This window comes from Mytilus edulis, chromosome 5, assembly GCF_963676685.1.
Source record: "Mytilus edulis chromosome 5, xbMytEdul2.2, whole genome shotgun sequence".
NCBI classification, from domain to species: Eukaryota; Metazoa; Mollusca; class Bivalvia; order Mytilida; family Mytilidae; genus Mytilus; species Mytilus edulis.
The window spans coordinates 42,448,815-42,476,747 of record NC_092348.1 but is presented as its reverse complement, the minus strand read 5'-3'; the positions used below and the strand labels follow the sequence as shown (position 1 = coordinate 42,476,747).

The 27,933-nt window shown below is 32.2% G+C and overlaps 1 protein-coding gene across 3 annotated transcripts in view; it reads right to left on the bottom strand.

Moving 5' to 3' along the window:
• LOC139523714 (guanine nucleotide-binding protein G(s) subunit alpha-like) overlaps positions 1 to 21,556 on the bottom strand; it is a 73,257-nt gene extending 51,701 nt beyond the window's left edge. For 2 of the 3 annotated variants that reach the window (XM_071317934.1, XM_071317936.1), the window contains exons 1-6: positions 21,130 to 21,541; positions 20,953 to 21,025; positions 20,717 to 20,771; positions 18,937 to 19,056; positions 11,740 to 11,837; positions 2,233 to 2,287 (exon numbers count right to left, since the gene is read on the bottom strand). In XM_071317934.1, the coding sequence (XP_071174035.1) occupies positions 2,233 to 2,287; positions 11,740 to 11,837; positions 18,937 to 19,056; positions 20,717 to 20,771; positions 20,953 to 21,025; positions 21,130 to 21,271 (543 nt within the window). In that variant the 5' untranslated portion in view covers positions 21,272 to 21,541. Of the gene's footprint in view, positions 1 to 2,232; positions 2,288 to 11,739; positions 11,838 to 18,936; positions 19,057 to 20,716; positions 20,772 to 20,952; positions 21,026 to 21,129 lie in introns of all 3 variants that reach the window. The other variant, XM_071317935.1, reaches the window with a different exon arrangement.
• Positions 21,557 to 27,933: the final 6,377 nt, after the last annotated feature.

Below are 27,933 nucleotides of genomic sequence, written 5' to 3'. Positions count from 1 at the left end.
AAATGATCTAAAAAGGCTCATTCCAATATATCCCTACCTACAAAAAGTGGTTTGCAGGGCAGCAGGGGGTATAAATGTAGTGTTAGATATTATATATATGTACATGCGTTATATAAATCAAGTAATTTAAATACTAATTTGGAATGTTTACACAGTATACTCTGCCATGTTGGTTCTCCTGTGATTAAATCATTTATAATCTGGTGTAAGGACACAATATTTACTTTATATATTACTAAATGGGATATTATTAGTGGCAAAAACAGGTATTCAATGGTTAAGTACTTTGAATGCTGATTTTCTTTAATACTCTTGGCTAATACAATTCTCTAACATACATGTAATAATATTCCCTATACTCTTAAAGCTCTTAAAACAGTGGCAAATCACTGGTAATAAAAGAAAGCATAACTAACTGTGAATTCACAAATTTTTTCATGCATTTATAATTAGTTGACATTTTTTTTTAGAAATTAATATTGTTATTTAGGAAGTATTGTTTTAAATAATACAATAAAAATTTCCACCCCAGATTTTTATATTTCTAAACCTGTACCCTTGTAATGTCAATAAAAAATAAATAGAGAATGTGTACATCAAACACAGATGATGTTCCCAATTGCATATAACCTTATAAACTTATATACAATATACTGTAACCCGAATAATTTAGTTGTTATATTCCGCTGATCTACGAAGGCTACATTAACGCCTGAACGTCTTCCTCGATCAAGATCGTCAACCGGAATTTTTACACCGCTTTGCAATATGGGAATTTTGAGTTAAACTGGCAGCTAAAGAAGGAGGAGTTCCGGATGTTAATTGATGTTAAATGATGTAAACTGATGTTAATTGATGTTAATTAATTATTATCGGATTTGTGTTAATTGAACACACGTGTTTGGTAAGACAATTACAAGAGAGTTGCGCAGACTCATTATCCTGATCGCCGCTGATTGGCTCTCTCTCACAGAGAGCAGGCTACGCGGCCAATGATCACAAGGAGTTCAAGCCCTCGTGTGGGACAAAATCGGACACGGAAAGGGCTTGAATTATTCGAGTTAAATATACTGATGATAATAAAAGTTATGAGAACATAAACCATTTGGGGTGTGCATACAGACAGAAAAGGGTAACACTTAACGCCCCCATCACAGTGGGGACATAAAAACTATGAATTATCAGTACAAAGTATTAGAATAAGTTGATGAATCACAAACTCTGTGGACCATTTTAAAAAATACAACATTTATCTATTAACCCAATATATTATGTAAAATATAATGTATACCAATCAGAATACAAGTTATTTTTAGAATGAATCAATTGAAAGCACAATTATACTATTTACTATATTCTATCATTTAATATAAATTAATGCTAACTAAAATGATAAATTTACTTAAATCCACCCTGATACATTACCCCCAATGGTTCGGTTTTTATTGTGAACACATTAAATTCTATTGCTTCATAACTATATGCATGCAAGATTTCAACAAAACATTATATTTAACATTTTGAAATATTTAACTTAAGAAATATGTATTTATAAATTGAAGTATATTCAGGTATGACTAAAATCGGCTGATAGTAACCTGTCAATTACTAAATTATTTTTCAGAAATTTAAATCACCTCAAATTTTGTGCTAGATCAGTTCTAAATAAAGAACCTCTGCTCATAGTGAATATTAGAATAAAGCAGGAATTCCAGAAGACTAGTATTTGACATCACTCATTTAAATGCAAATACACAGTAGTAATGCAACCTTATAGAACTGCAATGGGGGGTCATCTTTTATGCTGTGAAATTTACAGTGGAAAACCTTATCATTGTGGCTGAGTTCATAAAAGAAATGATAGATAGTTGTTCAAAATCCAAACCCAGAATTCATACACATGTGAATGCCAGATCAGGTAAAAGGTGTCTCAGAGACTCCTTAACTAAAAGTCTCAGTGAAAAACTAACAGATTTTATTGTTTTTCGCCTTGGAAGTTGTTATTACCTAGTACATACATATGATTCATTTCAATTAAAATGTAAAGGCTGTATGGTCTTGTCGAGGGGAGTCCCTGAGACAAGATTGACTTTTTTCAAATTTTTCTATCACCAGTTCAGATCAAATGGTGGTGACAAGGTTTAGACACAAACATTGCCCCATCTGAGAATGAGAAAGGTTCAGGTTTTACTGTCAGTTTAAAGTTAGCTTGCAGTTTCTACTGTAACCTACCTGTTCTGTTGGAGTGTAATCTGGTTGTTTCACTATATGAACTCTGTCTAAAAAGCTGTAAAGAGACAACAATTCTTTATTAGTTTGTCAACCTTAAATCATACTCAAGGACGTAGATGCCCATAAGGTCATAAGTATGTCAAGTAAATCATAAGCAAGTATCTATCAAATGAGCTCAAATTTTGTAAGATGTACCCCTCTAAAAAAAACCATTCAATTATATCATATATCTTTTACCAGCTCCTGGCAAATTGAGCTATAAATAGATTTATAAGGTGAAACAAATACTAGGTTTTTCCATAATATATATGTTGTATGTTGACACTTGAGTGCATGTACATGTAAATAACCTCCCTCACCTAGCTACATATTGTCATATCTATGGATGCTTATGTATACTACTCAATCACTATAGGGGCACTCAAGTATATTTCTTAACTAAGTTTTTTCTTTCTTTTTTTTTAAATCAAATGTTCTAAATGATTTGCTGTACTTCCCATAAACACCTCTCTTCCTTTCAATAACATAGGAAACACTCTTTAATAGCCTTATGGCAGATTTTACAGTATTGTGTTCTGTCTCCTACTTTCATGTTGCTATTATTATAATAATAGGTGTTAAAGTGCTTTTCAATAAAGAATGAATCTTTACACATTTCTTCCTTTCCAACATTAACACCGAACCCTCTTGTGTACCCCTTTTGGTAGAACAGAGAGTGGGTATGATGGCCTTTGTCCAGGTGAAAAGGAAAACACTAATATTGTAACTAATACATCAACACAATCTAAAAATAGCTCATCTCATAAATAAATGACACAGCTGTTCAGTTCTATTCCCTTATGTAAAAGCTTATAAACCTAACATATTCTTATGTTTACAATAATCATCAATATAAACTTGTTTTAGGTCTTGTTATAGAACTTATAATTATTACCAATCGAAATAAATGAAATGTTCAATTTTTAGAAATTGACCCCATTATAAGTGAAGGGTGGGATATTGTTTTAATCTAACTGGGTAAAACTCAAGTGATCAATTCCAATTTGGCTTGTTATTGAATCTCAAATAGTCCAAATGACCTAGATATTGGACAAAAAATATTTGAGGTCAGAAAAACTGGATTATTCCAAGCTGCTGGAACCAGACAGTGGATATAAACACTGAAGGGGTTCATCTGTACCTGACTTTAATTAAAGAATACAACAGCACATACTCAACTGTCTTAAAAACCTAAAAATATTATATGTGTAAATGATCTAAAGCTGTCACAAAATTAAGAGGAGACACAAAGGGGTGAATCAGAAATAAAGAGTGCCCCCTTGGCCCCTACAAACCAAGTTATTTACCATGACCTGTGTTAGCTTTTGTAACTAGATATGGCTGGGATGACTCAGTATGTTTCTAATAATAGTAACACAGTGAATAATTTATAGCAAGTAAGCCATAATCTATGCACACATAGAGATTTAAATAGAACACATCAATATTTATATAGGATATTCTTTGTTCAATGTGAAATTAAGTGTCGCAATATTTGTAAAATCCCACAAAGCCAATAGAGTATAAAATGTAATATTCTATAAATTCCTACTTATGTCTGAGCTATATTAAAGTGTTGAATGGAATCACATTAACATTTGTTATACTAAATCATTTTATTTATCCATTTTTACATTCAGTACAATATATACTTTGCTTTATCAAGTCTAAACTAGCAAAAAAACTGATAAATCTGTGGTGTACTTTTATACAAATGATAGAGCCTGTCTGAGATCTCTAGATTTTTCAAGATAGGAAGCGTATACAACTCATAGACAGAAATGAGTATGAATAAAAAAAAATAAAGTCCTCATAGCTTTCAGGATAAAATAGATGAATTCAAATTTACGTTCTCATACAAAAATGTCTATGCTACACTGCTTAAAATCAAAATCAAAAAAAGTTCCTACAAGCTATTCAATATAATACTGAAAACTAAATACCAAATTCCTCAATAGATGTAATAAATTATAACCAATGACTAGCTAGGTTCCCTGATGAACTTGACATTTACTTAAAGCAGGATCAAACTAATTATTTTCGTGTGCAACCCTTCCTATTTCATCTTATTCCATGTATAAACAAAAAGTATAGAGGAAAACAGTCCAATCAAATTCAACATGGACAAAAGAACTTCCTAGACCAATTCAAATACTACATACGGATGACAAAAATTCCTAGAAGTCCTGATTATATGTGCTAAAGGGCTGTTCCTTTAACTTTAATGATGTCAACAAAATGTGCTAAATTACAGGATGAACAAAATATATTGTATTGACTAGCTGCACATAAACTGTCAAACATTTATTACATTGAATCGACTACTTTCATTTTATAAATATTCCATTTGTTTCCTTGCAGATAGCAATAACTCAGATGAGTAGCAATTAAAAATGATTTGGTGTATTTTTGTGTTACATGTATTCATGAATTTTCCTCGTTCAATATCATCAACTAAAATCTGAAGGTAATTCAAAAATAAAGAGGTTGAGGAATATTTTTTCAGGAGCTTTTATAACCTTTATTAATTATCTTTATGTTAAAGTTCAAGAGATCTTTGCAATGTTTAAAATAATGTCTTTATTGCAGAATTGTGTCCAAAATTGCCCTCTTTTTCTAAAAATGTAATAAGCATTTTCATCTGTGCATTAAATGTTTCAATAGCAGAAAATTGTTGGTGTTTGACTTGGTTTTCTGTATAACGGTACATCACCAAGAAAAAATTAGCTACAAAAGAGAGGACAGGAGAAGCAGCCCCATAATAAATCCAATTGTGAACTCACACATACCAAACAAATTGTTGAAATTTCTAAAAATACAATTGCATATGTTGACAAACAAATCAACAAGCGTGAGGTTAAATTAATGCATTCCCCTAATGTACGACATGAGGTTAAAATAATGCATTCCCCTAATGTACTACATGAGGTTAAAATAATGAAATCCCCTAATGTACGACGCCTGGTTTAATCCTTGGTTTTATCAGATACATTGATGAATGGGAAATCTTACAAGTCTTCACCTGTACTGTCATATATAATTGTGTTGAGGGGATTCTACTACGCCTACATAAACACATCGCGCTTACCTCAATCTTGTACTGATAACAACAAATCCAATGATCTTAAATCATCTATGGAAATTAATTGCCACTGAATCATTTCATACATAATGCCACTGAAACATTTCGTACATTGCCACTGAATATCTTTGCATTATCACTTTGCAGAAGAAATATTCCAAACCCTCCGACAATTTAACATACATGTACATGTATCTAAAGCAATACATTTCATGATATTACTAATATGACACTGATGACAGACTGATATAAATAAAAACCATTAACTTTTGACCTGCCTTCTTTATAATTTTGAATTGAATTATGTATTTGTATACATCTTCATATTTAATTTGGCAATGCTACTATCTACTAGACGGATTACTCCAAAGTTTGGAAATTTTCTAAGCTATTTCCGCTATCTTTTAAGAACTTAGAAGTTAGGGCTATCTGTTTTACACTGTTCAAGTCAGTCACATCACCGCATAAACCAAAATATATCGACTCTTTTGCACAGCATGAGTATTAAACATGAAATTTCGAACCTGTTTTGAGTAAAAAAGGTTAAAATATATTTACAGAATGTAACAGTTTAAAATTGAAATGACTTTATAGAGTAATTGTTTCAAATTCCTAAAGAATCAATCATGCTAGTGTCGATTTTGAGACAAGAAAATTAACAGACAGTTTCAAGTTGAACATAAGTTACAAATGCATCTGGATTTACAAAACAGTCTTTTTTTTGGTACTATTGAATACCAGTATTTCAATGTTTTAAAAAATTAAATAGTAATTTAAAAACATTGATGCCCCTGTGTACTAACAAACAATACAGTGTGGCAGTATTATTAAAGTAAAAGTATCCCAATAGAAAATTTAGAGGCAAGTAAAAGGACAATTTTACAAATATTTTTTTTTAATATAGATATTAGAAGATTTCATCAATCCATGTTTTTTAACCAAAATTTTTGTCTAATCATTGTATTTTTCATGAAATTGACAGTCCATTCATTAATTAGCAAGCTTACAGACTGACCTAAATTTACAACACTGCTTTTAATCTTTTTTTTATTGCCATAAATCAAAACATCCTGGTACAAGTTATTGAAAGTGCTCAATTTAATTGATATGTTTGACTTGTATCAATAATTCATATCCTTATTAATTGAAATGTACAAGTTATTAAATATATGAATAGATTTGTTTTGTAAATACAGAATTAAAACTTTTTTGTCAAGGACTCTCTTTCTTCATCTAAAAATAAGAATATTTTCTTATTATAGTTTATGATATATAATATATTTATACATTGGAAATGGGAGAAGTTCATTACATAAATTTATTGTTAATTATAGTTTTTGAATCATAACATTAAATTTATTATTCAGATGTTTTCATGATGATTTTATTATGTGAGTTTCATAAACATGATAAAGAAAAAAATATTCTATTTGACCATTTCTTTTGAATACATGTAGACATGTTCCTGCATCATCCAATAAAAACTACTTTTTATAGTATTCTTGAAATCAAATCCTTTATAGGGATAATAATTTGAAATTAATCAATTATGAATGTTTTCCTACAAACCTGAAACTACCCCCCCCCCCCCCCCTCACCCCATATTGCTAAGAAAGATTACCACTATGATTAATTTGTTTTTAAGAAAAAAGTAAAAATATCAGAAAAAAATTATTTTTGAATCTATTTAGTATAGATTTAGGCTTCAAATGTCCATGTTCTTCCTATGTCTATTTGTTTATGCAATGGCAAAGAGAACACTGGGTCTGGATGGGGGTGAACAGAATATACAATTAAGTCCAAAAATACAATGAATAGATAAAATTGGCCACAGAAATTTATATCAAGAAATCAAGTCCCCTATCCAAACCTCAAGCACCTTTCTATGGCATGTCATCAAGGAAACAAGAAAAGACTGGATTTATGTGGAATTGATGTGGTAGATTTGGAAGTATGATTAGAAATTAATATTCTGTATAAAATTATTAAGTTTCACAATAATGAAGTTGGAAGATATATATTCAAGCTTAACAAGTTAAAACTTGCATAAGAGGTGAAAAAATCATTAATAGACATTATCCAGGCTAAAAATACCACATACTTATTTCATATTTATTGGACTTATTGATTTTAACAAATTCCTCCAGGGTATTGAACCAAGAAGTCGTTACACAGAGACTGTGATCACCCCATTGCAGGGCCCCATTATTCACATAGGGAAGCAATTTTCTAGCCCTGGATTGTGTATGTACTAAAGCTTTTAAACTGTGTCAATAATGAGCTATTTTTGGACAAGATCAGATAAAAGGGGTGCTAAAAATAGCTGACTTTTGTAATCTCTGAGAGTGGGCTTAGATCTCCTGATTGATTGTGTGTATTAAATGCCTTTACACAGGTATATAGAAAAGGTGTTAGATTTCCTATGTCATAAGTGGGATTTCAAATCAGACCTGCCAAATATTATTTTATATTAATCTCGGCTTTCGTTTTTCAGTTAGAAGTTGAATGACCGTAGAATAGGCAGCACCTAACTGCATGTACATGACAACTTATGAAATGTACTAGTGTAATTATCTTGTTCACTGTATATATGTCTTATATCCAGGTCACTGTATTAATTAGAATATTTTACTCTATATTATGTAAATATGGTATTTCAAAATCATTCTTCAACCAAAGGCCAAATTTTGACAGGTTTTCCACATTTAAACATAAAGAGATATAAAAATATATGAATCAAAATACAAGAAAATTATTGACCATTTCTGGAAAATCTATTTTAACATTAAAATTTGGAAGTAAAACCTGAAAAAAATTCTCATGTATACTGATAGTCAGAAACCTCATCATCAGTTGTGTTTTTAGTCTTATCTTGATTATTTTTTACATTTGAGTATTCTAAGTTGGTAGCAGATCTTTGAAATAGAATTGAGAATGGAAATAAGGTAGTGACAAATAGCCCCACCCCCAAAAAAAAATTAAAAGAAAACAACCAAGGTCATTGATGGGTCTTTGAAGTCTGCATAGAGTAATTCAGAGCTTTTCTTGAATCAAGCCAATCTGGAACTATATGTAGATATATTCAGGGTACTTATGATCCTTCTGATTAGAACTTAGGAATTATAAAAAACAAACTTATACAAAAATGCATAGTAAAGTGTGGTGGCAAAGAATTTGAAAAAAAAATGAAAAAGTTAAAAATTTTGGTTTAAATTTTACCGACATACATGTACATGTATACCTAATAACATATCCCTTTCTACATAAAATAAGGAGTTCATATTGTATGAGGGATTACCAGTATCAAAAATTGATCCATGACATTTTCTTTTTACTTGATTTATCAGTTGGCATTAAAAATGTTAATTCACAGTAAAATATAATTGCAAAGTATTCAAATTCAAATTGTATATTTTCTATCTGATTGGTATATGCATGTACATGTATAAGAATTTACTAAGTATGAAAAGATACCTAACCAATTTTGTTAACAAATGCAAGAAAAGTTAAAAGTTTTAAATATAATTTTTCAGTTTTCACTGTAAACTAAGAATATTACTATAATATTAATTTACGTTTAGTTCACTCGTATGCATTGTTCAGTTTTGGAGTAAGTACACACCACCACAAAAACATTGACCCCATTACTATGACCCTATTATTTCAAACTATCAAAATAACCTGCTATTTAACAAAAATATTAATGACTTGACCCAATTACTGTTTATTGATTAACAATAAATCTGACCTAGTTTCCCCCCCAAGGTAAAAACCATAGCAAATCAATTATACATACTTTCCAAGTGTCTATTAATTATTTTAAAAGCCAGACCAGCTAAATTTAAACTTTGAAGATGATTTTTTTTTATAGAAATTATGTTGCCTTAAAATCTTAAAAGTAACATTATACATTAAAATTTATCGAAAAACACAGCAGGTGAATAAAGTACCAGCGAAGCATCGTTGTTGTTGTTGCCAATCAAATATTGAGGGGGAGACAGGTAAGAAGGAAATGGAGAGACAGGTAAGAAGGAAACAGGGAGAAAAGTGGAGAATTAAAGGGGGAAAGAAAAGGTGGTAGGAGCTGGTCTCAACCTAAATTCCTGAGGAAATAATATATCTGTTCCTGCATCATCCAATCATAAAATCCATGATCACGCTGATCCACACTATTTAACTGGTTACTGTGGATTCATTTATTTTTGCGGGTACCAATTTTTCGTGGATGAAGGTAAACTTACATGTTTGTGGATTTTCCATTTTGTGGTTTTGCCGAGTCTCCATACAAGCCTATAGAAAATTTAATATTCTTTGAACATTTAATTTCATGGTCCACCTGTACCCATGAATTCCACGAAAAATTAGTATCCAATGAATAATTATGAATCCACAGTATTTCTCCATTCCAGCAAATTAAACTATTCAAACCCAGTTCCAGAAAATGGTATACCCCCAAACCTACGTACCCCCAAAGAATTAAAAGGAAAGAAGAAATCAAAGGATCGGGATGAAGGAAAGGACTGGTCATTAGTTTACTGCTAAAAATGTACATGTCCATTAGAGATAAGACTATTTACTGCAGCACAATTAAATTGATTTAGGAATGTATCTTTACTTACTTTTAATGTTTGAAGTCTTCAAAGAAGTTTGATGAAATGTACTTTTAGCCCTTTTTCAAATCGTGTATTTATGTTGTTTTAATAATAAAATGATTTGTGGTATTACCACAATTTTTAAGGTGTTAAAAAAAGTGTGGTGAAGAACAGTTTTTGAACAATAATATGTTTTCACATTTCTGGGCATTTTAGTTCAAGGTTTATTCAATAAATACAATCAGAAATCAGAAAACTGCGTTCAATTAATGACATACTTCCAACGAACCATTCATTTTTATTCTGACAAGAATTCTGCAAATGACATATTAAGGAAAGACTGAAGGTGAAATCTGCTGAAGAATGTCAAACCTGTAAACTTCTCCATTTTAAGGGGGATTCCCTCAAATGTGAGATATTGGCTTGTCCTTGTAATCCTGAATTATATAATATAAACTGAATACCTCAAAACACATTTGAAGGGGTTGAAAAGGATACCTCAAAACACATTTGAAAGGGTTAAAATGGCATTCAAGTACATATATACTCATTCAAAAACCACAGTTCAGTGTATATATAAGATTAAAATCTCGTTTAGCATGTTAAAGAGAAGGATCATTACGAATTTGTGCTGAAAATCCTAAATGGAGCTTTAGTGAAGAGAGCAGGTATGCATCAAAGCAATGTTAAATTCAAGTTACTCAGTATAACAAGATGCTCTGCAGGGTGCAGCTTTATACGACCACAGAGGTCGAACCCTTCATATGGACACAACATTTAAGCTTGATATAGCTCTGAATTTGGATTGTGATTAAATAGTTGACACAACATAGGTTTCTGACACAGAATGAATGTGGTCTAAGAACTATAACTTAAAAACATAAAAATTTTAAATTAGACATTTTACCTCTTATGGTCCAATATCCAAAATCTAAATACATGGTTAGATTCAGCGTATCATAGAACCCCAAAAATTCAATTTTTGTTGAAATCAAACAAAGTTTAATTTTGGACCCCGATTTGGACTGACTTGAAAACTGGGCCCATAATCAAAAATCTAAGTACATGTTTAGATTCAGCATATCAAAGAACCCCAAGAATTCAAATTTTGTTAAAATCAAACTAAGTTTAATTTTGGACCCTTTGGACCTTAATGTACACCAATTCGAAAACAGGACCAAAAATTAAGAATCTAAATACACGGTTAGATTTGGCATATCAAAGAACCCCAATCATTAATTTTTTGATGAAATCAAACAAAGTTTAATTTTGGACCCTTTTGGCCCCTAATTCCTAAACTGTTAGGACCAAAACTCCCAAAATCAATCCCAACCCTCCTTTTGTGGTCATTAACCTTATGTTAAAATTTCATAGATTTCTGTTTAGTAATACTAAAGTTATTGTGCGAAAACCAAGAAAAATGCTTATTTGGGCCCTTTTTGGCCCCTAATTCCTAAACTGTTGGGACCAAAACTCCCAGAATCAATCCCAACCTTCCTTTTATAGTCATAAACCTTGTGTTTAAATTTCATATATTTCTATTTACTTATACTTAAGTTAAAGTGCGAAAACCAAATGACGACGATGCCAACGTCATACCAAATTTCACCCCATTGCATGGAGCATATTAAAATAAATCTTCCCTATTATTCTAAACCAAACAAAGTGCACTCCTCAGTACATTGTACAGGGTATATACACTTATTGGGTTAAATATAGTCACTTTGATGCTGCTAGCTAAGAATGTTAAATCCTCATAGTATTTCTAATGTTCCTATAAAACTAATTACTCACTATTGGGCACAATCAATTAATTGGTATTCATTAGATCTTTCATAACAGTTTTGCACACCCTTATCTTTCCATAAAATTTCTGTGTGCTCATAGAATTCCTGAAAAAGAAAAAGAAAACATCTACATTAATATAATGGACAACTGTGCATTCAATGGGTTTAACATATAATGTCCTGTGTTTTGTTAAAAAAAAAAACACAAATCGGAAACCTAAAATCAAAAATGTATATACCTTGAAAGGGAGCTCTCGTCAATAAATAAATATTTCATCAAAGCTTTATTGCTTAACGCATTTGGATTTTTTGTTGAAAACTGGAAAATCCCCCTATTTTTAATAAATAACACCCCTAAACTATGAAGCAATTTAGCAAAGTTGCATGCAAATTGGTTAAAGCATTTGTGAGTCATTGTTGACGTATTGACAACGGATGACCAGACAAACAACAGTATACCATAATATATTCCGAAACCAGTTAAAAATACTGTCATGTCATGAAGGTATTGATATAATCCTATCATAAGCAAACTCCTAGTAAATTGGGTCCAAATATAAATTCTAAAAATACAGGGATCACACACTCACACTATATACAACATACATTCTCAGATTCTATTCTAAGCTAAACACGAATATATAATAAATTAAATGAAGAAAAATGATGGATGTGACCTTGTGGAAAAGGCCAATGACATTTCATCCTTCTCAACAAAAGAGGTAAAAATATTTATTATAGTATGCACCAAAAGTAAATAGGGAACCAGATACTATTTTTAGCACACAAACTGAATTTTAAAAACAAACACTTTCAAAATACCAATTATGTAACATTTATTTCTGGGTAAACTATGATAAATATAATAAAGGTATACTACACAAATGTGTAAAAAAAGAAAGAAACAAATTTAATGAATTCAGCTCATCAAAGTTTTGCCAATCATTTTTTTATTAAGAGTTGATCTTTGCAATCACATACAACAATAAATATGTATGCATGCATAGCTTAAAGAATTTTAATGTGAGTATTGTTATACGTTTACTTTTCTACATTGGCTAGAGGTATAGGGGGAGGGTTAAGATCTCATAAACATGTTTAACCCCGCCGCAATTTTGCACCTGTCCCAAGTCAGGAGCCTCTGGCCTTTGTTAGTCTTGTATGATTTTTAATTTTAGTTTCTTGCGTATAATTTGGAGTTTAGTATGACGTCCATTATCACTGTACTAGTATACATGTACATATTTTTTAGAGGGGCAGTTGAAGGACACCTAGGGGTGCAAGAATTCTCACTACCCGGAAGACCCATTGGTGGCCTTTGGCTGTTGTCTGCTCTATGGTCGGATTGTTGTCGTTTTTACACATTCCCCATTTCCTTTCTCAATTTAATCACATTTCATTATTTTGAATCCATTTGCAATTGAAATCATTAAAAATCTAGTAAAAAGACAAGCCTTCAATTATCTTGACTGTTTGGTAAACCAAGATACCATTATTAACCAGATATATATGAAATACTATTTATCAATAAAATAAGCAATAATATCCCCTTGCTTGTACCCCCTACTGTCAGTCTGTGTATTCACTAGTGTGTAGTTTCATTACTGATTTTCTATCTGTCCCCTGGCAAGCTAAATTTATCTAACTCTGCCTATTTTCTGCAGTGAATTATGCCATCTGTTGCTAAAAATAGTCTGACCTGTAGCCAGTATAATGCTTCCCAGCCAATCAGACTTTATGTACACTTTACATGCTATGTTGTTTGAGGAAAAATCAATTGTATTTTTGATCAATCAGCAAATAGCAGTCAGAAACTATACCTGCCAGGTTAGATACAGAAATTAAATAATCACATTGATTCTGTCCTGAACACAATTTTATCTTACAAATTTTGCACAAAAAATATTATTCTGATCTTAAATAAAACGAAGAAATAAGAGAAGCTAGCAGTATCAGACGACAGGTTAATCTATCTCTGGAAGAATACATATAATATGCTAAATGGAAACTGTAATCACTTCCGGAATGTTTTCCCCTTATCAAATATCCATTTGAAAGTGTACCAAAAGAAAAGGAAAATCAAACAAATTTTATCTCATTATAATCAAAAGACTTTTTATAAAGATAGAACTAAATACATAATTAAATATTTTAAATTGCTTCCTTATAGATTATCAAGTTTATGAAAAGCCTTCCTTAAAAGGTTTTATTTCATTTGCCCCGTCAATCATGTCAATAGTATATATATAATGGCACTTTTTTTGTAACTACAGAGTTTGGCTGACCATGGTAAGTGTATGAGCTCACTCGACAGTTATTCAAGAGCAAGGTTGCTGCTTAGGCAGTATACTAGGATATATGATTAGGTTTATTAGGGTACTGTGTAATAGTGTTAATTGCTAATCCTTGCATCTACCAAAAATTCATGAAAAAAAATTAATATATTGACCTATCAACTTTTATTTACATTGTTGATCAACATTTCTGTTTATTCAGATATGTGTAATATTTCAGTCATGATCAGATCTAAATTATTGCCATTTGAATATAAGGCCTAGCCCTGAGTAGACAGGCAAAGCAGATTTAGGCAGGATACAACTATAGACCATGAACAGTTATCTTTCTTTAAGGATGAACAGCTTCTCAAACTTTAATCAGCCATTCAAATAGTCTTCTGGCATTGTTTTTTTTACATTGTCTGAAAACCTTTTTTCATAGCCAAAAATATATTTGAATATTGAGGAAATATTATATTTCTCCATCATTAAACAATCATATACAAGTACAAGTGGTCTTGTGATTACCAAGCCTGTGGGCATCCAACATAAATAAATTGGTCACAGTTTCGCTATCTAAAGAGTGGCTTCCAATAATTTTGCCATGTGGGATGCACAAATATGCAGATACACAAATGTACTACTGACAGAATGGGCATATTAAATATGAATCATGTATAAGGAAAATGTTGCTTCATGCAATAAAACAATGCCCTGTCTGTAGGATGCAATTTGAAAGGCAAATTTCTTGCCCATGTAAAACATAAGATATTTTCAAAAGGTAGTTTCTGCCCTAAATCCTGGCTGACCAAAAAATCAATCATTCCAAATGTCCTATGTACGGACGACTTGCGAAATTCATGCACTTTCCTGTTAATTTCCTAAATCACAATGCTTCTGTTATTATGTCACAGTAGGAACTGATTGTTTTATGACATAGTTTCCACGGATTGAGCCCATGGAAATGGACCATTGTGAAAACAGATATTGTTGTTTTTGTCCAGTATATAATACATTGATCATACTCATTACTCATTTGAACTTCATATTCTTTTTTCTTTAAAAATCAAAAGTATGCTTTAAATTTCTGCCCAAGACAAAACATTTCTTGGAAAGTTTTGTAATGAAAATAACAAGTTAAAGGATTGATTTTAATAGGAGTAATATCACTTAACTCCTACTAGGAAAAACTGTCTTGCTTTTGGCTATAGAACAATTAAGCAAACGAAATCAATGACAACCTTCATCACCTTAATGACCCATGAGGTCACTAAATGGCCAGAATGTTACAATATTAATCATTAAATACCACCCACAATTTTGCTCATAGGAGAGATATCTTGAATTTCCCATAGGCGGATCAAGGGGGCCCTCCCTTTCATGGGAAAAATTTGGTTGATTATATAGGGAATCATTGAAGCATGACTGGAGCCCCCCTTAGGTCAGTCAGTGCCCCCCCCCCCCCTAAGAAAAGTTCTGGTACTGCCACTGTTTCCATAGATTAAAGTATTTGCTGCTGGACATATTATATCAACAATAAATCATTAATAATATGGGTTTTTAAAGAACAACTTTTTTTCAAAACTTGTTCAAAGAAATGCAAACATTTGTACTTCAGTGACCCCTATGCTGTAAAAAAGAAAGCAAGTCACTGTGTTACAAGCATAAAAAGCCAAAGGCGTTTTTAAAGGTCCTGCACAGGTCAGAACACTAATATCTACTATCAAGAGCTGTCATTTAAGTGTTATGATATTTTGAATTCACAGTCAAGGAGTCTCTGGTCCTTCAGGGCCATTTTGCATAATTGTCATTTTAAAGTGCAAAATTATATAATAAGCAGTAAGGTTACAGTCACATCTTAAAAAGCCATGTACATCTTACTTATTTTCTTTATACCATTAAACATTTAACTAAAAGCAAAATCATCTATGCACAAAACATACTTTAAAGGATTTGTAGGTCATTGTTTAATCATACGTTTTTTGATTGAGTTAAGTCTGCCAATTGATATTTTATCGTATGTTTTTCTTTGTTGTGATGTTATGCTATTGTTTCAGAAAAAGGGAGAAGGTTTGGATCCATTAAAACGTTTAATCCCGCTGCAAATGTTTGCACCTGTCCTAAGTCAGGAATCTGATGTACAGTAGTTGTCGTTTGTTTATGTAATATATACGTGTTTCTCGTTTCTCGTTTTGTTTATATAGATTAGACCGTTGGTTTTCCCGTTTGAATGGTTTTACACTAGTAATTTTGGGGCCCTTTATAGCTTGTTGTTCGGTGTGAGCCAAGGCTCTGTGTTGAAGGCCGTACTTTAACCTATAATGGTTTACTTTTTAAATTGTTATTTGTATGGAGAGTTGTCTCATTGGCACTCACACCACATCTTCCTATATCTACTTAACAAATTAAATGGGTTTTTTTTAACATAAAACAAACATGTGCGTCTTCATTCATGTTCATTTTACAAAGGTTAGTAACTTTAAAAAAATCCCTTATCTACAAAAGTGTGTCACATTATAAAGGTTTTTTGTCAAACATTCAAATTTTGATTGAAATTTAATGTTGTTGCCATATCTTTTAGATTGCCATTATTTTGTAGAATTTGGACAGTATTAATGAAAGATGTAAGTTTTAGAGATTCTGGAAAGTGCTGTCCAGATGATACTCCATAGGCGGATTCAGGGGGGCCTGGGGGCACCCCCCCCTTTTGGTGGGAAAAATTTGGATGATAATATATGGAATCACTAAAGCATGACTGGAGCAGGGCCCTCCCCCTTAGGTCAGTCAGCAGGCCCCCCTTATGAAAAGTTCTGGATCCACCACTGCACTCAGTTATTTTCATCTATAGGTCATAGGACTTCGAGCAAAAATATAAAATGCACATTATGTGACATATGATAAGGTCAATTGAGCAAGGAAATCAAAGGACATTTTAGCACAGAAATATTAACCGTACCTTGATTTCCTAATAAGACATTTGAGTGTAGTGTCATTAAAGCTAAAAGGTGAATGGATTATAATGATTTATTCTTAAATAAGTCATTTCCTGAAAACTTGCCCTATGATGACTTTCACTTGTCTCTGACAATCAAAGATCAGTTAATGTTGAACCCTGCTTCTAAGTTATTTATACATGTAGCTACTACTTTGCAACTACTATAATATCAGGTTGTATAAAAGGTACTGGTATATGTTAATAGTGCCCCATTGGTGCTTTCTTTTTGTACACTCAGGCGTTTATATATACATGTACAAAGTAAGTTCACAAGTGAATGCATGCATTTATTATTGAGAGATCTAATGAATGTAATGAATGTGATTGAAACAATTTTAAAAAGAAAATTATAAATGCAAGTTTTTAATTATAGCAATCCCAATCGTGTAACAGTTTTTTTAAAACTGTTGTAACAACAATAAGATATGTTTGGACGATCGAGGGAATAAACTTTGGTAACAAAATTTGGCCAAAAAGCATACCTTCTGAAATCTATTGTAACCCTTACCATGCTGATGATGATGCAGGGATAGAAATTTTATGGCCTCTTCCCAAAATACTGGGGTTAATTTTGTTCCAATGGCTTTCCTTTCAGAAGTCAACTGTATGTTACTGGTATGTATTTTCAAATTTATGTATGTTCCCTCAATCTAAGGCTATCTGTTGTCATTTTTCTTAATTTTTAAGGTGCATTTGCACCCAAAAATGCACCCAAATACGAACCTTTTTAAATGAAATTTTAAATCAGATTAAACTGGGTTTTTTTCTGGAGGGGTGTGCTTCCCTTTGGTGTCTGGGACTTATAGAGGTCTAAAGCTTCAAAACATTGTGTGGCTACCCACAGGCACATAACTACTGTTTGCGCTAATGATTGAAATATGTGTAAGGAATGACCAATTCATGTTTCAGGTCCAGGTGAAGCCAAAAATTTGGAAAAATAAAAAAAAAGTCATGTTCATGGTTGTTTAGATAAGATTCACTCCATACTCCACACTTTTGGGGTCAATGTGCTCAACAGGATCCACTCTACATGCAGACTTCACTGAGACATATCCATCAGCATCCCACAGTTTTCAAAGTAAAAAATATGATGAAAAAACATCAAAATTTACCCTTTTAGTACCTGAAAACCAACTAACAGGCAGATATAACCATGACAACCTGGTGTCTCTTCTATTTTACTGACATATTCAAAGAACTTGCCTACTTTTAATTTGTACACTTTTTTTGTCAAATAATTGATGTAATAAACCCAATAGTTTTTTTGGACAAATTCAAACAACTTCTCCAACCTTGTACACTGTCAGGTGCTCCAAATGACTAGACATTCATAAACTGAACCAGTTGTAAATTACAATGCTAAGTAGCCACATTTAAATCTTATTTTCTGATGCTGCATCAAGAAAACATCATAATCAAATGCTAGGTAATAACTGGCTTTGTCTTATGGTACCTTAAATTTAAATAAGAAAGGGTTGTCAAGTAACTTTAGCATGAAAGTTCTAGATTATTTTTTTCTCTTGGCAGGTGTTGAAGATAATTTGCTGATCCTGACTATTATTTCTATTGCATAATACCAAAATTGTACACATACATGTAACTCAGAAATAATATCAAGACCAAACACTGAGAAGTAATGACTACCCTTTTGTTGAAAAAAATTGGTTGTTTATATAGGCAATCACTGAAGCATGACATGAGTGGCCCCCTCTTAGACAGCCAGTGGGCCCCCATTTATGAAAGTTTCTGGATCCGCCACTGGATATTGCTTATCAGCAGAACTTTTAAACTTGTATTGTTAAAAATCCTGAATTTGGTGACTTTTCCACAAAATCCTTAGTAAGACACTCATCACGGAAACATAATGTGAGTTAAACTACCTCAGTTGGATTTATTATATATATACATTTGTATAATCATATGTTTTACTTACATAGGGATATTCAAAATTTTTTTGACTGGCAACATCTTGCATGTAGTCCACTCGAAATTGGTTATCTGGATTTTCTAGAAGAACGGGAGGATTAAGTGTAGCCATGGCCCCTGTTATTGTCTGAAAAACATGAAAAATATAGTACTTGTTGTGTACATGTACAATGTAGTTAACATAATTAAACAATTATGCAGATGACTACATGTTGTATATTAAATTATGCTTATCCTGACAATTAAATTGCAAAAAAAATAAAAATATATAAAACAAAAACAGAAATCTGATAATCATTTCTACTACACAAACATAAATTACATGATTCTAGGTTGAGTTCAATATTGTAGCAGCTACATAAGATTTTTTACTACTGAACGCACAGCTAGCCTAGCTACTATCTACATCTATTTAGCAGCTAGGCTAGCTACACATTCAGTAGTAAAAAATCTATGTAGCCCTATGTGGATCTAATTAATAAACCCTATGTAGTAAATTTGATACATGTAACAGGGTTGCTTTCATTATCATGGCAGCCAGAACATCACTTTTCTATTTGTCTTTAATTCGAAAGTTTGTATTTTATATATATTTATAGTTGAATTCTCAGTGTTGTTATTCAGAAAAGCTTATCATGATTTTTTTTACTTAAATCACATTGTTGCTTTTATTCTTGATGTTTTCAGTCTCATTTCTCAGCATTGAAATTTCTTAAAAAAAAATGCATCACGTCAAAAAAAACAATTTCAGAAAAATGTTTTTCTAGGCATTTACTGCCCGCCCACCTAAAGCGCCCTCTGTAATGTCATGATTCATCAACTACATGTACATGCTTTTACTTTTGTTCTGTATTATCCAGACTGTAATGGAAAGCTTATTTTCAAAGAATAAATTTCAGTATTTGGCAATTTCTGTACTTCCGTTGGTATATATGAATATGTGTTTGTTTACTTATTAATGGATGTAAATTGTAATAAAGCCTATTTCTATCTTGTAAGTTTTCTGTTCTATACTCTTGCTAACTTTAGAGCGCCACTGATGAGTAGTGTGTCGACAAAAGCCCCTCTGGCAAACCTACTTAATAGTCTGATAACATTGATAAGGTCTTCTTTTCATATATATATACTCAATAGTCCTGTATCGAAAAAACACTAGGCATATACATGTAGGATCTTTATATATACCATTACCATTGATTACCCCCACCAACCCAATAGCACCAAGACAAACTAAATGTAGTACCGGAGCGGTATAAAATATTATCAAGTGTCCACCATGTGTACTTAATGTACATAATTATGAAATAAATTTGCACCCATTTGTGCATTTCTATAAATATACATATGGAGAGCTCAACCAATCACTGATAATGTCAACTAGTGAAGACAAGATTTTTAGAAATACATATCATTGTTGCAATTGTCATGATTGTAGAGTTCAAGCAGAAGTTTATAATCTAACATTGTAACACCAACGTGTTAACGGTGAGGATCTGTTCAATAGTTTTATAATTTAGGTGCAAATATGAAATAATTACACCATCATCACTTAGAAGAGTGAACATTCTAAAAATAACTCTGTTTATTATTGTCTGTGTAACGACAACCATGTCAGTTTTATGTGTTGTTGTATTTTCATCAGGTAAAACTATTTTCATTAGGTAAAACTATTTTCATTTCTAATATTCTTTCAATTCTGTCAATGAAGACTTAGTATATTTTCTGGTAGCCATCTTGGAAGACTTGGGGGTCAGAAATTCATGTTTGTTTTGAAAAAAAATACTCACCAAAATTGCATCTCTAATATTCTTTTTAATATCTTCTATTTTGTTTTTTCTTTCACTGTAAAATTAGATAAAACACTATTTCAATTTGAAAAGCAAATTTCAAATCAAAACTAAATTACATCTCCTTTAAAGAACCTCAATCCAAACAAAAATTGACAGTTACTTATGCATACATAATATGTGATGTTTATTCCGATTTATTTAATGGAAACAGACAGATAAATAATTTCACTTACTCTGCAGAGAATCCATTCACATGCAATATCCTCATTTGTTTCACAATCGTCGATTTTCCAGATTCACCGGCACCTTTCAAAAGAAAAACATAGTTTTATACATGACCATTCTATATTTTGAAATGGGTAAAACAGGTGTGAAATGGACGACCATATTCGTCTAATACCTCCACTTACCTAATAATAACAACCTATGTGTGGCTCGATATACTTGTTTCTCCTTTTTAAGTTCCTCATCTATCCGTTTATTAATTTGTTTTCTAAGTTTATCTTCTTCATGATCGTCTCCCGTGCCTCCCTTTGGCTTAAAACATCCCATACTGTACAGTATCGACGAAATTTTGCCCGTTTTTGTAGACAACCACACAACAAAAAATATCCCCTCCTGCTTTACGCCGGGGATAATCCTTCACGTATCCTCTGAATTGTTATCGATGAATGATTTAACCTACTGATAGATGGTTTCAATTTTGTCTAAAAGTCCTAAAATGCCTGGCTTAGACATTAAACTGGTGTAATTCTCCTCGTCTGCCGACATTAGCAAGCAGGCAACCATACAGATACGTCAATTTGACAAGAGTTGGGTGGGGTTAAAAGGCATTATGGGAGTTTATTAGAATTAGATAGCAAAACTTGATGACATCACAAACATGTTCTTACGAAATACACAATTTGTGTATTGCATACCAACAAAGAATAATTCATGGGGTTATGCATATTGTTGATTATGGGTAATTTGGTATCGGATATTTAGTTTTATTACTAGCATAGCTGCGTATATATATATACAAGTTATAAATTAAAGTATATATATATATATATATATATGTGTTAACTTACATTTTATTATGTGTCTCAACTAATAAGAAAAACATATTTAGAGATGAAATTATTTTCATTTTCGGCGGGGTTTATGATAAGAATCATAAATAAAAAATACCAAATATGTCTCTAGTTTGCGTTTATTTTATTATTTTAATTATTGGCTACTTTGTTATATCATTATGTTAAATTTTAAAATGTCAATTTGCGATTGCAATATGTGTTGACTGGTTTAGGAATCACATCGTAAATATTTTTGTGATCATCAAGTGTTCAAACAATGTAATTTTGGCAATAACAGTTTTTAAAATTTCAGTGTAACAATGTTTTTCTTTAATGACAGTGTGTAAAATTTGTAACATTGTTATTTTTTAATGACAGTGTGTAAAAATTGTAACATTATTATTTTTAAATGACAGTGTGCATTATTTTGTAAAATTTCAACAATATCATATAGTAATAAAAGTGTCCACAATAACAACAACGCTGTCAAAGTTCAAAGATTTGGTGCTAGCGGGAGAACCCAATGTTAAAAAAAAAAAAATTTATAATATATATTTTTCAATATATAGGTCACAGTTGTAATGCATCCAATATTTGGAAAAAGGTAAAATCACAAAAATACTGAATATAAACTCCTCATAGATACCAGGACTAAATTTAGTATATACACCAGACGCGCGTTTCGTCTACAAAAGACTCATCAGTGCTCGAATCCAAAAAAGTTAAAAAGGCCAAATAAAGTACGAAATTGGAGAGTATTGAGGACCCGTTGAAAATTCCTAAAAGTTTTGCCAAATACAGCTAAGGTAATCTATGCCTGAGGTAGAAAAGCCTTAGTATTTCAAAAAATTCAAAAATTTGTAAACAGTAGATTAATAAATATAACCATATCAATGACAATTCATGTCATTGTGCTGACTACTGGGCTTGTGATACCCTCGGGGAAATAAATCTCCACCAGCAGTGGCATCGACCCAGTGGTTGTAAATAAACTCATCATAGATACCAGGACGCAATTCTGTTGTATATACGCCAGACGCGCGTTTCGTCTACAAAAGACTCATCAGTGTCGCTCGAATCCAAAAAAGTTACAAAGGCCAAATAAAGTACGAAATTGAAGAGCATTGAGGACCAAAATTCCTTAAAGTTTTGCCAAATAAAAGCTAAGGTAATCTATGCCTGAGGTAGAAAAGCCTTAGTATTTCAAAAAATTCAATAATTTGTAAACAGTAAATTTATAAATATAACCATATCAATGAGAATTCATGTCAGCACAAAAATTGCTGACTACTGGGCTTTTGATACCCTCGGGGAAATAAATCTCCACCAGTAGTGACATCGACTCAGTGGTTGTAAATAAACCCATCATAGATACCAGGACTAAATTTAGTGGAAAATCAATTCGGAAAGTCCATAATCACATGGAAAAATCAAATAACAAAACGCATCAAAAACGAATAGACAAGAACTGTCATATTCCTGACTTGGTACAGGCATTTTCAAATGTAGAAAATGGTGGATTAAACCCGGTTTTATAGCTGTAGCAGACAGAGTTATTAGTTAATTTTTAGCTCCCTTTGGTAAAACTCTAAATTTCATATTTGATGTATTTCATTGTTAATTAATTTACATGAAGCTTATTAAGGATATATTTGTTAAGTTGCATAGCTTTTGGTATTTGAATTCATTGGTTAAAGATATTTATTTATATTGTAAAGTTTAATATTTGCATCGTTGCAAATTCGTTGGTTACCTTCTGTGAGAAATTTATATATTTTATATAAGTAGTTTTAGATTCTTAATTTGAATCCTCTGAGGACTGACATTCAGTCCAACCAATAAAAGCCAGGCCTTCCAACCAAGTATCCATTAGGTTAGTGCATTTGCTACATGTCTCCATAGTATGGTAATTTGAAATCATATTGAATGCTCCATATCTACACTCTTGGCTTTACATAATAAAAGTTGTACTTTGTTGATTAAATTATATATTGTTTTCAGTTTTTGGTTTTCATTCACTTAGATATATTATAGCGCATCACTTTTGGCATCAGTTGTTTTCCGCACACATCAGTTTACAAACCAGAATTAGCTGTGGTCCGCATCCCCGAATCTTAGGCAGAATTGTTCCTGCTACATAGCGCTAAGTTAACCCTCTCACTTTGATGACATGTGCAGTCTCATCAAATTGCGTTATATTTACATTGATTCGTTAACTAAACAGGCACAATAAATAAAATAGTCAAAATATGGGTACATCAGTCATCATCGTATAACAATTTTAAAAGGAACAATTTAACAGAACACAAAAACATCTATCTACAAACACATTCATTGATTTGTGTGTCTGACGTCAGAAAATTTTATACGTCATATAGATTTGTCGTTCAAATTGCATACAAACAATTTTAAAATTTACATAGGCAATGTTAGCATATAGGGTTAAAAAATCAAAAGTATGTAAAATAAAATTGAGAATGGAAATGGGGAATGTGCCAAAGAGACAACAACCCGACCATAGAAGAAAAAAACAACAACAGAAGGTCACCAACAGGTCTTCAATGTAGCGAGAAATGCCCACACCCGGAGGCGTCCTTCAGCTGGCCCCTAAACAAATATGTACTAGTTCAGTGATAATGAACGCCATACTAATTTCCAAATTGTACACAAGAAACTAAAATTAAAATAATACAAGACTAACAAAGGCCAGAGGCTCCTGACTTGATTTGACATACGTATGACTGTTGTGAAAAGGATTATTACTTAACAAATAGTCGTTTTGTCATAAAGTGTGGTCTAAAACTAAACACTAGACTGATTTTCGTATGGCACACAACAATACTGCCGAAAGGCCGATTTCATTAACCCGCAACTCCTCTGAAACCATATAAAGTCGAAAATATTTGTAATAGGACGCAGAAATGTTGTGTTTTGTACTTTCTGAATTTGTCTTTGAAACATTTTTTTCTACAGAAAACGCCAAATTTTAAGAAAGTATATTCGTATACATTTGTCGTCTTTTATACGCTTTAATGTCGATACTTCAAAGTGCTACTCACTATGTTAAAAAAAACATATATATTTTTTCATTTATATTCACAACGGAGCCTTGGCTCATACCGAACAGAAAGCTATAAAGGGCCCCCAAAATTACTAGTGTTAAACCATTCAAACGGGAAAATCAACGATCTAATATATATATAAAAAACGAGAAACACGTATGAACTACATAAACAGACGACAACAACTGTATATCAGATTCCTGACTTAGGACAGGTGCAAACAATTGCAGCAAGATTAAACGTTTTAATGGAACCAAACTTTCTTCCTTTTCGGAAACAATAATATAACATCACAACATAGAAAGACACACTATAAGATATCAATTGGAGGCTTAACTCAATCAAAAAATTATGATAAATAATTGTGTATCATTTTTGGGACCCTTTATAGCTTGCTGTTCGATGTAAGCCAAGGCTCCGTGTTGACGACCGTACCTTGACCTATAATAATGGTTGACTTTTATAAATTGTGACTCAGATGGAGAGTTGTCTCATTTGCACTCATACCATGCACATCTTTCTATATCTACATTTGTATATAAAAACTATGTAGAACGCTTGGCATGTTATATATATATAAACTCTAGTCTTTTGTTAAATGTCAAAGTATAAGGCCGAAGAAGTGTATGATTTCCACTGAGGCATGCATCCGTCAGAAAACAGTGGACGAGCTAGGATAGCAGCAGTTATACATGCCATCGAGCATGGCATTTATAAATGAGCAAATCTCGAACCGCATAGTATAAGGTCTTCAACACAGAGCCTTTGATCACCGTGGGCACAGAACAGCAAACTATAAAGGGCACTAAAAATGACTAATGTGAAACCATTCAAACAGGAAAAACAACAATCTAATCTAAATTAAAAGAAACGAGAAAAACTTATAAACCACATCAAGAAACGACAACCTTATCATTTTTTTAAAGTATAACGGAGTATACTTAAAAAAATGTAAATAATTTCGGTACACCAACTAAACTTAATATATATAGTCACAAAGCCTAAGTTTAAAGAAGAACTGATCATGTTTGAAACCGATATTCAAATGTTTTCCTCATTTCACTTTTTATTGTTGTACCATTTGGTTAGGTGCAATAACTGTCGCTAACGATGATGGAAGTTTTAAGCCTCGAAAAGGAAAGAACGAATCATTCTATAATAAAATGAGCGCGATATTATATGACATCGCCAAACATACTTTTTGGAGAGGTAAATGGATGCCCATTTCATATGATTTCGTATGCAGAAAAGCAATTTTAGTTGATTCGTAAAGCACTTCACCTAATGACTGCGTTATATCGCAATGTATTCAGACTTGCCACTTTGTGCAATAAGTATTTTTTGAACATCCAGCTTTTTTTCCCAAAAAGGAGGGGCCCGGGCCCCCTGCCCCCCCCTAAATCCGCCTCTGACTATCCCTAATTTATTATAGAAATTGAATGTCTTTTTGTTCAAACAAAATAAAAGCAAGTAATCTCTACACAGTTGCATGCGTCGCGAAAATGGTTCTTTGTTCTTGTTATAAAAGAGGGACGAAAGATACCAAAGGGACAGTCAAACTTATAAATCTAAAACAAACTGACAACGCCATGGATAAAAATGAAAAAGACAAACAGAAAAACTATAGTACACATGACACAACATAGAAAACTAAAGAATAAACAACAAGAACCCCACCAAAAACTAGGGGTGATCTCAGGTGCTCCGGAAGGGTAAGCAGATCCTGCTCCACATGTGGCACCCGTCGTGTTGCTTATGTGATTACAAATCCGGTAAATAGTCTAATTCGGTAGGTCACATTCATGAAAGGGAAGGGGATTGTAGTTACGACGTAAGGAACATATCCGATATTATTTGTAAAACGGTAATTCCATAACGGTCAACCAACTCGTGATGGCGTCCGTAAAATTTACGAAGGGATGATTTCAACTTCACCATTTGGAACTCTTGGTTTAATAGCTTCCTTGTGAGCAGTAACCCTCTATCAAGAAAATCATGATAGGAAATGCAAGCACGGGAATATCGTATCAATTGGGAGATATATACCCCGTATGCAGGTGCTGCTGGAATGTTGCTACTTAGAAATGGAAAGTTCACAATTGGAAAGCTGAAATCATCTCTTTTGTCGTAAAGTTTTGTTTTTAACCGACCCTCATTGTCAATTTCTAGATGTAAGTCAAGATATGAAGCCGACTTAACTGTATCTGTAGTATCCTTTATCTCCAATTCGATGGGATATATGCGTTCCACATAGTCACCAAATTTTGAATTGTTTAGTGAAAGAACGTCATCTATATAGCGGAAAGTAGAGTTAAAGGATATTGCTAACTTCTTATCTTTCTTCCTAAGAAGTTCCTGCATGAATTCAGCCTCATAATAATAAAGAAACAAGTCGGCAAGTAGAGGGGCACAGTTTGTTCCAATTGGGATGCCGACAGTCTGTTGAAAAACACGTCCTCCGAACGTTACAAATATGTTCACTCTAAAAATTGTGTTTAGAGCCTAAACACTTTCCTAAACACATTTGTGAAACCGATTTTTGACATGTTTTAAGTCTAAACATGTTTAATATTTAATGTGCTAACAGCCTAAACGTGTCAAGCTATAACGTGCTTAGACTGTAAACATGTTTAGATGTAAAGTGTATAGACTAGAAACACGTTTTGCTGAAAAGTGCTGAGACTGTAAACATGTTTAGTTGTAAAGTGTTGTATCTGTAAACATGTTTAGTTCTGAAGTGTTTTGTCAGGAAACACGTTTAGCTGTGAAGTGTTTTGAATGTTAACATGTTTAGACCATAAAGGGTCGTGAAGAAACATGTTTATCGTTTTAGTGCGATAAGCCGTTACTTCATTAGACCCCAAATAAACTAATATTCCGGAAGGCTTGACTGTCAAACGTATGATAGCTCTCAATACTACATGTTTTCATACCATCACAAAAGGAGCCAAACGCATCAAACTAAGAAACTTGAATTTCCAAATCAAATTGATTGTGACTAATACCTTTTCAATCTGAATGAGTATTTTCTTTAATTCAATTGTCGACATTCGACTATTGCATTTTTTCTTCATTTCGAATATTCCGATTAAAC